The 16,941-nt window shown below is 41.6% G+C and overlaps 1 protein-coding gene across 1 annotated transcript in view; it reads left to right on the top strand.

Annotated features, from left to right (window-relative positions):
* The window catches only part of LOC103506874, a gene marked incomplete at its 3' end in the record, with an annotated part of 106,217 nt that overhangs the window by 8,527 nt on the left and 80,749 nt on the right, over positions 1 to 16,941 (top strand). Inside the window, 16 exon segments of the mRNA XM_026821856.1 lie at positions 71 to 228; positions 4,837 to 5,070; positions 5,726 to 5,926; positions 6,079 to 6,182; positions 7,279 to 7,481; positions 7,483 to 7,703; positions 8,538 to 8,651; positions 9,195 to 9,410; positions 10,043 to 10,348; positions 11,214 to 11,549; positions 12,542 to 12,593; positions 13,473 to 13,483; positions 13,770 to 14,105; positions 14,601 to 14,898; positions 15,328 to 15,422; positions 16,103 to 16,438. Of these exon segments, the coding sequence (XP_026677657.1) occupies positions 71 to 228; positions 4,837 to 5,070; positions 5,726 to 5,926; positions 6,079 to 6,182; positions 7,279 to 7,481; positions 7,483 to 7,703; positions 8,538 to 8,651; positions 9,195 to 9,410; positions 10,043 to 10,348; positions 11,214 to 11,549; positions 12,542 to 12,593; positions 13,473 to 13,483; positions 13,770 to 14,105; positions 14,601 to 14,898; positions 15,328 to 15,422; positions 16,103 to 16,438 (3,221 nt within the window).

Here is a 16,941-nt window from a genome sequence, read left to right as displayed (position 1 = left end):
TTTTTTTTTTTTTTTTTTTTTTTTTTTTTTTTAAATTGTTTTTTAACTAACTTGCTCGTTCTCTCCTCAGATGTAAGGACCCTTGCTCCCTCAGTAACGTGTGTGGTTTGGGAGCTGTGTGCTCGTGCAAGAATCATTCGCCCACCTGTCAATGTAGAGAGGGCTTTGTAGGAGATCCATTTCTACAGTGTACACCACAACGTAAGTATTATTCTATTATACTGAAAATTCAATAAAAGATACCCATGAATAATATTTCAATAATCTGAAGAAGAAAATTAGTTCTGTATTATAAAACATACAAGTCATACAACATAATATATTCTTCCCTCTCATACCCCTGAATTTCAGAGGTTTTAATTGCAGCATAGAAAGAACATGTTTAGGTAGGTACCTACATTTTACTAAAACCTACATACAAGTCATACAACATATATTATTCTGAAAGTTTTTTTTGTGAACTTTTGTAGGATTGTTTCAATATGTTTAGGCTGTGTTTATGAACAGGGCTGAGATGAGCTCGGTCGAGGTGAGATAGGATATTGTTTCTACAGTTTTGCATTGGAGTGGTAACTTAACCAAGGATAACGTGGGATTGTTGGGCTTTTTTTCTGACCCTCTGTCCCGGCGGCAATTTTTAAAATTTATTTTATATTTATTTTTGTTTGCTTTGTAATTCGCTTGTTTGTAATATCTAATTTAAATGAAAAGTATAATATAAACGTGCAAACTAGAGATAAAAAGTAAAAAATGAATTCAGATTGTACGCGTTGCGGAAAAAAAATCAAAATTTCGAATTTCCCGCCAACTTTACAAGCTCATGAAGGCTCTGTGTTAAGTTACCACATCATTTTCCACACGCCAAGAAAGGCCGAGAATGGCCTATCTCAGCCCTGTACATAAACACAGCCTTATAGCAGTCATTTCAATAAGAACATAAAAATCCGGCCCGAAGGACCAAAAATAAACGTACCTATTATTAATACAGGCAGCGCTGTTAGGACAGTCCGTGTTCAGTACACACTCTGGCCGGCAGCCCAGGGCTCCGTTACCGTAGTAGGTGGGTAAACATTCACACGTTACAATCCCGTTGGTATGTTTGCACACTGCGTTGGAGCCACAGTACACGTGATCGCATGGGTTGGGCGGCGGAACTGGGGCTGTGGAATAGAATAGATTAATAGAATATACCCTGTTTATACTGCGAGAATGAGACTTTTTTGTATCGTAGAGGTAAAAAATCTTCCTATCTTTAAAAGATAACCTTGTGGTGAATAGTTGGATTTGTACCGACTAAAAACCACCTCACATTTGGGAATCAGTCTGGATCTGAGTGAGCTTTGCTACAGTACTAATTCCCTCCTGTCTTTTTCTCTCTTTATTCAAGAAAGAATAAGACTGAAAAGTCCCTTTACTACCAAAGTCTAAACAAGGTCTTGTGTATTTGGTACAGAATAGGTGTAAATTTTGTAATAAAAACCTTGCTTAAAAAAGGAATAGAGGGGAATAAAGGCAGAATTTAAAGAGAAGTGCTCACAATTAGTTCTACTCACCTAGCGGTGTGGCACAATGTTCATACGGGTTACCAATCGTCCCTTGCGGGCAGTAGCAGGCGGGCGTATGATGCACCACGGTACATAGCGCGTTCACGCCACAAGTTCCCTGGCAGGGGTCGCGACATTTCTGACCGAGACAGGCCATGTTGAATGGGCAGTCCGAGTTGCACAGGCACTCCGGGCGGCAGTGGGGCAGCCACGGCGCCTGCGGGCCGGAACACGGGTCACACATTGCGACGTGCTCGGAGTAGACGGAACAGGAAGAGTACGGGTCGCACGGGTTGGGCTTGCAGGCGAGCGAGTCGTTTGAGGGGTACGGTGGCAGGTAGGCTGTGAACATAACGAGGAGAAAGGTGAATAAATATTCGAGAAGTCTACAAGATATGGCTCTCTTTTAACTTTTTGGGGAAATTGATTTATTTAGAGCGAAGTGTAAAACTGTAAACACAGGAGGATGGCAGTACATAGTCTTGCCAATTAAGAGTGTCATACATAGGTATGTATTTTGTTTGACAATCAAACTGTAAGTAATGTAGTGGATAAAAGGTTTTAGTAAAATGTAGGTACCTACCTAAACATGTTCTTTCTATGCTTTGCAATTAAAACCTCTGAAATTCAGGGGTATGAGAGGGAATCTGTGTGTAAGCTGGACGATTTATAAGCTAGTTACATTCAGTTACCTATAGAGTGAAGACGATATATATGCTGCACTCTGGTGGGATTTCTAAATACTCGATGTAATGGTGTAAGAACCTCTTTGAGTACCGGGTTTAAATACTACAACGAAACCATACCACATCACCAAGTCATGGTGGCTTGCTTGTAAAGGTCTCTGTTTCCCAATCCAAGGGTCTCGGGTTCAATCCCCAGCTATGTCCAACTGATGAGTCCAAATAAGGACGAAACACGTGTCTTGGGCTGCTTAGTGATACATGGTACATGCTTGGGATTGTACACAGGGACTGGAAAGACTGGGATTGAAATCTAGAGTGATTGTATAGAAGCAGTCCTCGCATCTCAGCGTAACCAATCAGATCGCTCCATTTACCTAGTAGACATTCCCCCCACTCGCTGCATGGTAGTGCATCACATAAATGCACCATCCATACGCCATACGCACAATGAACACGCAAAAGAGGAGAGGGGAGAGGCAGATTGCGGGAAGAGAAAGAGAAAAGAAAAAAAGATCGTTATTATTCGTAAACGGAGATTGCCAAAAAGGGAGTTTTGGGAGTTGGGACTGGGACTGTCTGGGACTGGCTATTTTGAGTAGGGACTGTTTAAGTCATTCAGTCTTTGTGTGGGATTCAAGTCTTTTAATTCAGTCAGTCAGTCTTTACACATCTCTGACAATTGGGCCGGGAACTATACTTTCGTGTTGAAATTAATGATAATCCTGAGCTCCTGAGCATGCTAAGATACCATACTGCCTTCTGACAAGACAAGATTTGGCATAGGTCCTTCTAAAGGTATGTCTCCAGGGTGTACTACTACTATCTTCTTAATTGGTGTTCCGCGGAACCTAGGGGTTCCGCGAGCTGACGGCAAGGGTTCCGCGAGATATTTTGGAAAAATCTCTAACCGTTAGAGAATAGGGTTAGACTTAGACCACTCGAGTCTAATGTAGCAGTGTCATCCCTACGAAATGAACGAGCAAGTTAGTTAAAAAACAATTTAAAAAAAAAAAAAAAAAAAACAGATATAATAATGATGGATTACGGTTAAAAAAAAAATAAGTAAGTTTATAAGTAAAAGTTAGTTTTTTATTCAAGCAAAATGAAAATTATTACAGGCTTTGCAATTTTGTAGAAGTTTGACAGAGGGAAATGTAAAAGCAGCGGAGATCGAAAAGATAACTACAGGATAGGAGAAAGCCAGCCGATAAAGTTCTCCCCGGGCGCGAATCGAAGCCGCGACCTGTAGCAAGGTAGGTGCGCTATCTTCCAAGCTAAACTCTAGACTAGTTTTACATATTTTTAAATCCTTTACAAACTTCAATTTTCTTTCGAACCCAGGACCTTCCATAAGGAAAGATAGTTCTTACCTGTATTGAACACAAGCTTGGCTACCCGGACACTCCCCATTGGACATACACTCTACATGACAGCCACGTTTGGGATCCCCGTTGAAATGTTCCAGACAGGAGCACACCGGGCGTCCCCCTACTACGGAGCAGATAGTGTTGACTCCGCATGGGCTGGGGTAACAAGGATTCAGTGGCTCCAGAGCTGAAATGAAAATCAACTTTTATGCTTGATCTGACATAGGTTTTCCAGAGAGCTAGAACTAAATGGACGAGAAAATTTACTTTGGATGGATTTGAAACCAAATGGTCAAAGTGAATTCATCAATTCATTAGGTAATTTAGGGCCACGTTGTTTTATGCTTTTTAGTTGAACATTTTTTTCTAATTTTTAGAAAAATCGGAAGGGGCTTGGTTAAAAATAGCGAAAAATTTGGACTGATTGCAATACTTTCTCATTACATGGTATATCTAGGTTCTCTATACTTATTGTAATGTAAAATTGTAAAAAAAGTCAAGTCAAAATCTAGCAAATTAAAGGAAAGAGTAAATGAAAGCTTTTGACCCTTCTCACGTTACCTATTAGGCTGAGGATTAGTACCTCATTTTGAAGACGTGTTTGTTAACATGTGAACATGTTTGGAAACTTTGATCAAACAAACTCGTAGCATTCTCAAAGGTCAACAAAAACTGTAACATTTTATTGTTCATCGAGGGTTCAACTTTCAATACAACTAAATGGAACATGTGAATAATAATAATAATAATAATAATAATAATAATAATAATAATAATGATAATAATAATAATAATAATAATAATAATAATACAAGACACAGAACAAAATTAATTTTTGTAATAATATTCTCCTTAGAAGCATTGTTTGCTTAGGAAGGATCCTGCTGTATTTGTATTATTACTTGATAATTTAAATAAAGAAAACAAAATATTAAACATATTCAGAAGCCATCATGACAATGAAAAAGTAAGATCCTTTTTGTGTTTAACCTAACCCTACAAAACCTACAATAACACTGGTTACTTCCGTCACTTACTCATTTGTGACAGCTCCTTTTTGTAGCAAATTTTCATTGTTGTGACTTCTGAACAAGTACCGAGAGTAAAAATACTGAAGATTACTCATTTGTGACAGCTCCTTTTTGTAGCAAATTTTCATTGTTGTGACTTCTGAACAAGTACCGAGAGTAAAAATACTGAAGATAAGACATTTCCCCTTCCTTTTCGGTCACATTTCAGCTCTTCCGCCCGTGGCAGATCTACCACGCAACCCGTGCGATCCGAACCCATGCGGCCCGTACTCCAAGTGTCTGATAGCGCCTAGCGGTACGGCCGTGTGTTCGTGTCTGGACGGATACAGAGGATCTCCGCCCGCGTGTAAACCGGAGTGTGTCATCAGTGCCGAGTGTCCGCAGACGCAGGCCTGCGTCAATTGGAAGTGCGTGGAGGTTTGCAATGGAATATGCGCTGTCGGTAAGTGGAAACAAATTCTCTTTTAGGTACCTAATGCGATTATTAAAAATAAAATAGATGAGTGTTTTACCACCGTTTTTTTATTTCGTAGGGATGAAACTGCTACATTAGACTCGGGTGGTCTAACCCTATTCTCTAACCAACCTAGGTAGCTGGTAGTTCTTCAAAGGGTTCACTCTGCTTTTAGTGCTTTTAAAGAATGAGCACAAGTCCTCAGGATGCGATGGTTGACTGCGGTTCAGGACGAGCCAATTAAACATGGCTTGAAACCAAATGAAAAAAAGAAAGTAATAAATCCTTAAAATGAATCCTTTATTCTACCATCACCATTCGGCTACAGCTGAAGCCGCTACAACAACACCAACAACCATAAAAAATAAAATAAAATGAATAAAAAAAAAAATAATAATAAAATAAATAATAATCAATGATTAATTCACAATGTCATCCGCTTCCTATTTTTTTTCTCAGGTGCGTCTTGTCTAGTCATTAATCACAATATCCTTTATTCTACCATCACCATTCGGCTACAGCTGAAGCCGCTACAACAACACCAACAACCATAAAAAATAAAATAAAATGAATAAATAAATAAATAAATAAATAATAATCAATGATTAATTCACAATGTCATCCGCTTCCTATTTTTTTTCAGGTGCGTCTTGTCTAGTCATTAATCACAACCCGATCTGCCAATGTCCTCCGGGACACGTGGGAGACCCATTTGTCTCCTGCTATCTACCTCCCGCCATAGAACAGCCCAAGGTACCGTCCAACCCTTGCCTTCCGGATCTGTGTGGACCCAACTCCCTGTGCAAGATTGTCAAACAACATCCCGTCTGTTCGTGCAAGGTGAGCCTTATTTAAATTTGTTTGTTTTTTGTTTGTTTGTTTTTTTTTTTCTCCTTTTTAGTCCGTCCTTCCTTTATTATTATAAGGACATTTAGCCTTGTGTCTAATATGAGATCTGTTTTGTCTAATATCCATCTGTGTTTTTCTCTTGTTCAGCTCCCCGTATTCCAGACCTACCTCAGAACCCGTGTCTACCTTCACCATGTGGCCCTAACGCGGACTGTAGAGTACTTGACCATCACCCTGTGTGTTCCTGTGTAGTGGGAATGCTCGGTAAGTTAACTTTTGTGAAATATCAATAATACATGCGTGGTTGAGACTCAACTTGAGAGTACTTACAATTCTTTATACAAGACCTTGCTTAGAAAATCTTTTTTGAAGAGGTTTGATAGAGGGAACTATAACTGCTAAGGTCTTATCATCCCGAAATAGAAGAGAGAAGGAAGACAGGATAGAAGAAAGCCAGCCGTTCCGAGAACGAACATGAACTGTTTAGGATAAAGTCCGGTCCGGGTGGGAATCAAACCCGCGCCCTAGCGCTTCCAAGGCAGTAGCGCTACCAACCAAGCTAACTAGGCTGTCTTAACACTTTAACATAATAACATAATAAGGTTTATTCAGTTTCTTCACAAATTTCATCGTGTTCCTATATAAGTACATAATATTTGTACTTTTCAGGAACATTTTAGTTTCTTATATCATAGTTTCATTTTCTTCTTCTTCCTCTACTTCAATATCTCCTATTAATCTAATTCTAAATCATTACATGAAAGTAAAATCAAAAAATCAAATCAAGAATAATAATAAACTGAATATTAAACAAATTAGGTAGGTACATAGATACAGATTTTCTCTAATCACTACGGGCTAAAAAATTCCCGGAGGGACGGACCCTGCTTGTTTTTTTCCTTTTAGGTGCTTTAACACTGCGGATAGTAGGTCGTTCGCGCCGATACCGCTAGCAAATTTGAGTTCAATCAAGTTCAAATACTTTCAGTGGTCAAATCCTTTTTGGCCTGCAGTTCCAATAAAGTTTCGTTTTTTTTTTTTACTTTTTTCTGAAAAGGATTGATGGAATCTACAGGGAACTGTAACAACGGAGGAAGGGCTGGAAGGGAGGTTTTATTGTTTCGAAATTGAAGAGAGGAGTACTTACGGGATAGGAGAAAGCCAGTCTTTCCGAGAACGAACCTTATCTGTTTAGAATAAATGATGAAGTTTGTCTTTTATTTGATTTGGAAAAAAAAAAAAACGATCTAGACATTTCCAAAGCCTTTGACCTCGTCACTCGAAAACCTCTTCATTTACCGAAACCAAAATCCAACGCCTTCACCTTTCCCTCTTGTCCCTTCACAGGAGAACTACATAGGCAACCCGCCCTACTGCCGTCCCGAGTGTGTGGTGAATCAGGAGTGTCCGGGTCACCAGGCGTGCATCAAGGAGAAGTGCCAGGACCCGTGTCCAGGACTATGCGGCCCGAATGCCAAGTGTACGGTGGTGAATCACACACCCCTGTGTACTTGTCAGGCGGGATACCAGGGCGATGCGTTTGTGGGATGTAGCCCGATTGTTATCAGTAACGCCCTACTGCCGTCCCGAGTGTGTGGTGAATCAGGAGTGTCCGGGTCACCAGGCGTGCATCAAGGAGAAGTGCCAGGACCCGTGTCCGGGACTATGCGGCCCGAATGCCAAGTGTACGGTGGTGAATCATACACCCCTGTGTACTTGTCAGGCGGGATACCAGGGCGATGCGTTTGTGGGATGTAGCCCGATTGTGATCAGTAAGTAGTCATATATCCCCCCACCTTCAACAATTTTTAATTAACCTTCGCCCCCTGTATTTGAATTTGTGTGTAACCTGTGTTGTAAGACTATCTATGTATAACACTTTCTTATCGCCACTCGGTGAAAGCTAAAGCCGCTACAACAGCAACAACAACAGCACCACTTTCTTAACCAATATGTAAACACTTTCTTATACCTACTATGACAGCATTACCAAGTTCTTCCTAAACCAGACGAGGGAGTTATAATCTTTTGTATGTTCTGCGAAGCTCTAAATTATAGTATTTTAAGGAAAATGAAAGAATTGGTTGGATAAGTTGGATTCTAGGTTAGGTTAGGTTATCCTATCTTTCTCCCCATTTGTATGGTCGCCTAATTATTAAACTGACTAGGCAAAATAGTACCTATACATAACTACACCTTCATACACAAACAGTACTCACTCATACATAGGTTGCTGTTGACATATTTTAGTTTTATGTATTGACTTATGGTTAAATTTCCATACTAACCTGGTTATATCTACATTGTATCTATCTATCTATCTACCTGCTTCTTCTTCTTCTTCTTCTTCTTCTTCTTCTCTTTATTTATTAATTAGTACGTAAGCTTAGTTCTAAGTACCCTATTAGTCTCTGTAATTTGTAAAAATGGATTTTTTCTTTTTCAATCCGTAAATTTGTAAAAATACAAATACAAAATTCAAAATGTGCAATACACCCACGAAGTGCATAGGCAACTTCCTCTTCCTAGCCTTTTCTCCCACAAGGTATACTTCCTGAAAAAAAAAAGTCCAAAGTCCTCATTATACTTCTCTCTTGGTTCCACAGCGGTTCAACCCGAGCAGCCCAGAGACCCGTGTGCCCTCGCCCCATGTGGTGTTAACGCCCAATGTTCTGCCGTGGGTGGCGTAGCCCGATGCTCATGTATACCTCCTTATCAGGGTAAGTGAACTTCGGTCTTCTCATTTATTTCTCAATTCTCTTATTTCTTTCATATTTCCTTGTTCTTTTTCTTTCTTCTTGATTATTTCATTTTTGAACACAAGCTTCTTCCTCCTTCTCTAACATATCAACTTCTTCTCTCAACTCATCATTCGCCTTGTTGAATTCATCCGGTCGATCATTTCTCCTTGTGGTTCTTTATGAATCTTCTAGGCTCGATGTTTGCTTTTGCTTCCCTTTAGATTAGTCTAGATCATTTTTTGTTTGTTTTGGTGTTTACAAATGTCGGGACATTGACCATGAGTCCACTTTCCTTGATTCTGTAGTTTTCCTTTTTAGTTTAGATAGAAGGAATTGCAATTTTGTTTTGTTTCGATTATTTTTCCCTAATCTTTGATTTCCATTTGTTCTCCAGGTAATCCCTACACGGGCGGCTGTCGACCGGAGTGCTCCATGAATTCAGACTGTGCTCCAGGCCTGAATTGCAATTTTGTTTTGTTTCGATTATTTTTCCCTAATCTTTGATTTCCATTTGTTCTCCAGGTAATCCCTACACGGGCGGCTGTCGCCCGGAGTGCTCGATGAATTCAGACTGTGCTCCAGGCCTCGCTTGTATTTCATCACATTGTCGTGACCCCTGTCCTAACGTATGTGGCATTAACGCTGAATGTTCCGTCATAAACCATGTCCCTACGTGTGCTTGTATAAGTGGCTATGTAGGAGATCCGTTCCAATCATGCAGACCTGAACCACCTAAACGTAAGTAAACTGTCCATTCCTAAGGCCAGAGTTATTTACCCATCAGCTGAGCCTGAATATCTAACAATTCAGCGAAATTTTATCAAAAATTCAGTATTACTAGTATCAGATTTTATTCGGTCCATAAAAGAACATGGCATCGGCATATCGAACACAAATCTATATTTATTTTATTTTCTCCTACAGCCGTCGCCATCCGTTCCAATCATGCAGACCTGAACCACCTAAACGTAAGTAAACTGTCCATTCCTAAGGCCAGTCACTCACTATCAGGTGTCAGGTAGACCTGACAGACGGACCTTTTCAGCCGTACCTGTCAGGTCTATCTGATAGTGTGTGTGCTCATCAGGTGTCATCTGATCAGGTATACCTGACAGGTACGGCTGAAAAGGTCCGTCTGTCAGGTCTACCTGATAGTGTGTGCTCATCAGGTATACCTAATAGTAAAAAGCTGGCCTAAAAAGTCAACTTTAGGAGTTATTTACCCATCAGCTGAGCCTGAATATCTAACAATTCAGCGAAATTTTATCAAAAATTCAGTATTACTAGTATCAGATTTTATTCGGTCCATAAAAGAACATGGCATCGGCATATCGAACACAAATCTATATTTATTTTATTTTCTCCTACAGCCGTCGCCCCTCAGAACCCATGCGAACCATCCCCATGCGGTCCGAATTCCCGCTGTACGCTTTCGTCACGCGGCGCCGTATGCTCCTGCCTGCCCAACTTCATCGGATCTCCGCCCGCATGCCGACCGCAATGTGTCGTGTCCGCCGAGTGCGAACCAACACAGGCGTGCGTGTCGCAGCGGTGCGCGGACGCGTGTCTGGGCGTATGCGGTTTGCATGCGCGCTGTCATGTGGTCAACCATCAGCCGATATGTTCGTGTCCGCCCAATCTTGTCGGGGACCCGTTTGTGCGATGTTATGAAGAGAGTGAGTTGACTTGCCTTTGATTTTAATCTTTGTTCTGTCCATACTTAAATGGTGTTAAAAGCGGGGTTAGCTATCCAGCTGAAGTTTTAGACGAGGAGGATTCAGCTCTATGTTTAATGTGCTTCTGAGAGAATTGGTATAGCAAATTTGTGCGATGTTATGAAGAGAGTGAGTTGACTTGCCTTTGATTTTAATCTTTGTTCTGTCCATACTTAAATGGTGTTAAAAGCGGGGTCAGCTATCCAGCTGAAGTTTTAGACGAGGAGGATTCAGCTCTATGTTTAATGTGCTTCTGAGAGAATTGGTATAGCAAACAAATAAATACCTGTCAACTACTACATATTATCTTTTGGTCTAGGGTTGAATGGTAGAGATTAACCTAACCTAGGTAGTAATTTTGTTTGTAATGTCTTGTATTTGCGTACATTGAATTATAAGTTGCGCGTCTACGCGTCCAGTGTTAGGCTCGCCTTACAGGTTGAAGGTTTTCATCTAAAGTTGATCACTAAAAGTTTCTATTCCTATCACTTCTTCTATGTACAGAGATATTTGTTCTGTATGATAAATTCTTCTTTATCTTCCCTATCTGATTTATGTTTGATTCCATGTCTTCCTAGGGCATATTTTTCTCTGTAAATATATAAATATGTATGTACTTACCAGGTACCTATGTACATATTTGGAGATAAATCCCTTCTGCTTTTCTGTCCGAAGCAAAGCGAATGACTGAAGCTTCTTTGCACAGTCCCTACGACTGTTCAGCCCGTTTAATATTAGTATCTGTATGTACTATGTATCTTTCATGTCTCTGTACCTGGTTTCGGTCTTGACTCTTGCATGCTTTCCTCGCCCTTCCTATCCGCAGTGATCAGCTACCTTCCGCCCGAACCCGTCAGTCCGTGTCAACATTTCCCATGCGGTCCGAACGCAATCTGTCGCGAGCGCAACGGCGCCGGCGCATGCGCGTGTCTGCCCGAATATTTCGGCGACCCGTACACCGGCTGTCGTCCGGAGTGCGTCATGAATTCCGACTGCGCGCGCACCAAGGCGTGCGTGAACAGCAAGTGTGTCGACCCGTGCGTGCGGACATGCGGTTTGCATGCGGAGTGTAAGGTCGTGCAGCATGTGCCCAACTGTTATTGTCCGCCGGGATATACTGGAAATCCGCTCACCTCGTGTTATGCTATACCGCTTGAACCGAGTAAGTTAAAGCGGTCCAAAATAGTCCACGCCACACACACTGAAAGGCAAATTCTTATTAAGTCTGTAATCGGGATAAAAAGAAAACTCAGGCGTTTCATAAGGACCATAACAATTACCTTTTCTACACGTAGGACATCTGTGTAGCACAGATTTGACTGTACTACGTCCATGAGGAATCCAATATTCCTTACGTAAATGAGCAAGCATCTGGCTAGTGCCCATATGAAAACACTTACCGTGAGCATCATTTATTATGATCTAGTCAGCTCCCATGGCGTAGTGGTCACTGCGCTCGCCTTGCACGCGGGAGACCCGTGTTCGATTCCCGGCGGGGTCAAGAAATTTGTATAATGCAAATGTTTGATTCCGTGACTGGCCGTTACGGGGCCCACTCAGCCTCGTGAGGAAAGTGAGTAGCTATGTAATATAAATGCGCATAGCGACCGGTGCCAGCATGGTAGGTAATTGGGAGCTGGATTATTGCGATATATGTATTTGGAAAAATCCTACAATGCTGCAGTGAGCACCAAAGTTGTGATATAGTAACACAAAGAAAGACATTTATTATTATTTTTTTTTTTTAAACTTTTGTGATAGCTTTTAAAGTTCCTTTACACTAGGACTGAGAGGTTCCTTTAGCCTAGGATTGAAAAGTCCCTTTACCACTGCAGTTAAACAAAGTCTCGTATATTTAACAGGATACAAATATCAATAATACATGCGTGGTTGAGACTCAACTTGAGAGTACTTACAATTCTTTATACAAGACCTTGCTTAGAAAATCTTTTTTGGAGAGGTTTGACAGAGGGAACTATAACTGCTAAGGTCTTATCATCCCGAAATCGAACCCGCGCCCTAGCGCTTACAAGGCAGACGCACTACCAACTAAGCTAACTAGGCTGGCTAATAAGAATGAAAAGGACATTTAGCCTTGTGTCTAATATGAGATCTGTTTTGTCTAATATCCATCTGTGTTTTTCTCTTGTTCAGCTCCCCGTATTCCAGATCTACCTCAGAACCCGTGTCTACCGTCCCGTGCCAGGTAAGAAGTTACGCCTTGGTGGCTACTTGGGAGTGAACGTGTTGAAGTTTCTTCGTTTTCGATCTCTATCTACAATAAGTACTCTTTTTTAGGGTATTTTTCTTGAGACGTAAAAAAAGAAGCTTTTTAGCCAAGAAATTTTGTTCGTTCCCATACCTTTTTAAAGAAAATGTATTAGCCTGAGAAAAATAAGCGACAGAATTTAGAATCCACTTTTTTCCAGATCCAGGGCGACCCGTTCCGGATCTGTTTCAAGAGTAAGCGAAGAGATGTCCCCGTTTTGTGCGCTTTCCAAATTGTCTTTTTGCTTCGTACTCTCCTCCTATTTTGCTTACTCGTATCGGTTTGGGAGCTATCCCCTTAGTTTGCCGCTTTCGAAAGTGTTTCAAGAGTAAGCGAAGAGATATTCCGTTTTTTTGCGCTTTCGAAATCGTCTTTTTGCTTCGTATTCGCATTTCCTTTAAGGTTAGGGTTGCCTTACACCTCTGTCCCTTTGAGCTTTTTGTGTACAGGAAGAAATGCTTACATATCCCGTCTAGATTGATCCCAATCCTTTTCTGCTTACTCGCATCGGTTTGGGAGTCATCCCTGTATTTCACCGCTTTCGGAAGTATTCTGTGCTTTCTCCTATTTTGGTTCAGGTTGAGAAGTTTTCAGTTTCTTGTGATTTTTCATTCGTAGTTTGCTTAAGGCAGTTGTATACAAAGGCTTTCCAAGATAGTTATCTAAATTCTCTATGGTTCAGGGCTTTGTATTATTTGAGGAGTATTTTTGCTATTTTTGTGCTTTCCATTTGGCAGCACTTGTATTGATTGCTTTGGAATTTCGAAATCTGTTCCTCTTTTCTTAGCTTTTCTGTAATTTTTCGCTTTGTTCCAGAATTTTGATTAGTAGATCTTATCAGCTTTCTTGCGTTTTTCTTGTAGCTTGTCTACATATGCCAGAGACATTTTCGCATTTTCCTATGTTTTTTTTACAACTGTTACTCGTACCTTGCTTTCCTTCTTGACATAATCTCTGTCAGTCCCTTCTCTACTGCTTCCACAATGTGCCAAGTATTTTCTCAACATATTCTCTTATTGTTCACCCATTTGTCATGATTGCCTCTCATAGCTTACTCCCATTAAATTCACATACATAATCGCCAATTCAACCCTAGATTTATTTACTTTTCAGTTCAATGCACAGTCGTACCAACCGAAGGACCCCGTGACCCGTGCGTGCCGAACCCATGCGGTGCCAACGCGCTCTGTCGCGAACGCAACGGCGCGGGCTCGTGCGTCTGTCTGCCAGAATATTTCGGAGATCCGTACACCGGCTGTCGTCCGGAGTGCGTCATAAATTCGGATTGCGACCGGAGCAAGGCGTGCGTGAACAACAAGTGTAGAGACCCGTGTATTGGGACATGCGGTATCAATGCGGAGTGTCGCGTCATCAACCATGCGCCTTCCTGTTCTTGCTTTGTGGGATACGTCGGGGATCCGCTCTCCGTTTGCAATCTGCCCGCAGCTAGTAAGCTTCCCTTCTCTTTATCTGTACTCTATTTATGCCTTCTCTTTATCTGTACCTACTCTAGCTTCTTCTTTTCCCTATCGTTTAGTTTTAAGCTTTGAAAATGAAATAATGTACAGTGCAAACAGTGCATGCTTTTGTAAGAAAAGAGTTTATTTTTGTATAGAGGAATACGTGCTTTCTCATCTATCAGAGAAAATTCCTTGTTCAACCTCTTTCAAATCTGTACATTTTCAACATTGAAGACCCACTTTATGCCAGGCACTCACGCTCAAACTGTCTGACCGCGATCAGTCGTGGTGGGAAAAGGTTCAAACCTTGGTCTGTCAGTCCATCTAAAAGACCTGGATCTCGAAGTTTTTCGTCACTCGCGCTTCACCTCAAACGGTTTGAGCCCGAGTTGCAGGCATTGTGGGCTGATTACCTCCTCTCTTCCATGCATGTTCTGTGTGTGCTCACTGCTCACTCTTGTTTCTTCCTGCACTCTATCTCTAGTCGAACCCGAACGACCCAAGAACCCATGTCTGCCCTCCCCATGCGGTCCATACAGTGTGTGTCGTGAATCCAACGACCACGCGGTATGTTCCTGCCAGACAGGATACGTCGGCGCGCCGCCCGCGTGCAAACCGGAATGTATGGTGTCGTCGGAATGCGCGCAGGACAAGGCATGCGTCAATCAGAAGTGCGTCGACCCGTGCGTCGGCGTGTGCGGTGTTAACGCAAGGTGCCAAGTGATCAACCACAATCCGATTTGTTCCTGTACAGCTGGATTTACTGGAGACCCATTTGTCCGGTGTTTGCCACAACGTAAGCGCCCTGATCTTCTGTGTTACTAGATTCGTAGACTGACTCATCTTTTAGGGCAGGTGCTCCTACACCAAAGCCTCAGGGCTTGTTGTGTATGGAGTAATCAGTCAAACTAGTTAGGAAATCAATATATTCTATTACGAAACCCCAAAACGCGTGCTCACATTAGCACCGCCAAAAATCTTACTTCTTCCTATCTCTGTCCACTCTTAACCTTTTTTGCACCGCCAGACGAAAGGAGCCTAAAGACAATGGGTGGGCTCCTTCCGTGTCCTCACAAGAGATGTCGATAAAGGATGAAGAGAGTTAAATAGGAATATTATACATAGTACATAGCAAGGAATATTATACAGAGTCATAGCATAGCATTGAAAAAAGTAAATCATCGAAAAACCCAGGGCTCTTGTGGCCGTAGTGCGTACTGCCAAGTGGTGAACCACTCCCCGCAGTGTACGTGTGATGAAGGCTTCACTGGAGACCCGTTTGCAGGCTGCACGGAAATTCCACCAAGTAAGGGCCGCTACTCTGTTCATTTTCAGCGAGGAAAAAGAGACCTAAACGCTCTTGTCGTTACTGATTTAATTTTTCAGCTGGAGCCTTTGGACATCATTTTCACCCTCATCATCACTCTCATTTCTCATTCCAAGAAATTTCATGTCATTTTCCATCATAAGAACATTCAGTCAATTTTCTATCGTACATCATATCAAAAAGTTTCCACATTTTTCACTTAAACTATACAAATAAATCTTTAAAATCACAGTCTACACAAGGTACAAGTAATCAGGTCTAAATAAAACCACTGATATTGAGAGTAGAGCTGTGTTAAAGTAAAAATAAAGAGTATAGCTGTGGCAAAGCTGTAAATCAGGGAAATCTCATAATTATGTTAAGATAAGAGCTAGCTAGGGCCTAGCATTAACCTTCTTCTATGTCTGTCCACCTTACATTCTTTTGAAATATACTTTGAGCTAGATTAGTAGGAAGTTTGGCAAATATATTTGTAAAGTTTTTTGAGCAAACCAAACATCAATGAAAGAAACAAATCAGTTCTATTAGGCTAGAAACCCGTCCTATTACTGCATGTTGCCCTTCCCTGTAGTTGTAGTCCCTAGTTGGTTGCTTGCCTATCGCCTAGTGTACCGCTCTCTTAGCATGCTTCTTTCTGTCCCCTCCCGCGCGCGCTTCAGCGTGTCACGTCGATTTGGAAATCGAGCAAATGAAGCGTCACCCGTGCATGAAATCCCCATGCGGGCCGTACTCCCAGTGTCGCGCAATCAACGGGCAAGCGATCTGCTCCTGCCTACCCGGCTACTACGGAAGCCCACCATGCTGCAGGCCCGAGTGCCTCGTTTCCTCGGACTGCAACCACGACAAGACCTGTATCAATCACATCTGTACGAACCCGTGTCTGGACCATCTGTGCGCGTACAATGCCGTGTGCAAGGTGATCAATCATTCGCCGATTTGCTCCTGCGTGAACGGATACACTGGAGATCCGTTCGTGCGATGTGTTCCCATTCAACGTAAGTATGCCCGTGTGTGACTTACGCGGAAAACCCGGAACCTGGAGATGTCACGAAGTTATCTAGCTCGTGGCGTGAGGACAAAATGAAAACTTATGAATTGAGGAAATTAATAAATATAATCAGTTTTATTAATGGTACCCAATATGAATATCATTTGTAAAATATCAGAAAGACAACGTAATAAAATAAGAGGAAGACGTCACAATCCGTCACGTCACATAATCCGTTACATAACCATAACACATATGTACGTGTGTTGTGGTTATTGTGAACCCATCAAGTTGTGAACAAAATAACAAAGAACATTGCGTCCAAGGAATGGGATAGAAAGTCTCTTTTTCTTTTCTATATCACTAGTTAGAACTTGTAGTATGTAGAGGTAGAGTATCCTTTCTCAGGGTACGCACACAGTAGTTCCAGTAGAATCTTTAAAATCTATGTAGTAGTACGGAGCTTTTTCTTTCTTGTAGACTCTATCTTTGCGTCCCTATATTGTGACT

The sequence above is a fragment of the Diaphorina citri genome, unplaced genomic scaffold (genome assembly GCF_000475195.1).
Source record: "Diaphorina citri unplaced genomic scaffold, Diaci psyllid genome assembly version 1.1 scaffold269, whole genome shotgun sequence".
NCBI lineage: Eukaryota > Metazoa > Arthropoda > Insecta > Hemiptera > Psyllidae > Diaphorina > Diaphorina citri.
Note: the sequence above shows the minus strand (reverse complement) of the source record. Positions and strands in the feature narration are given on the sequence as shown.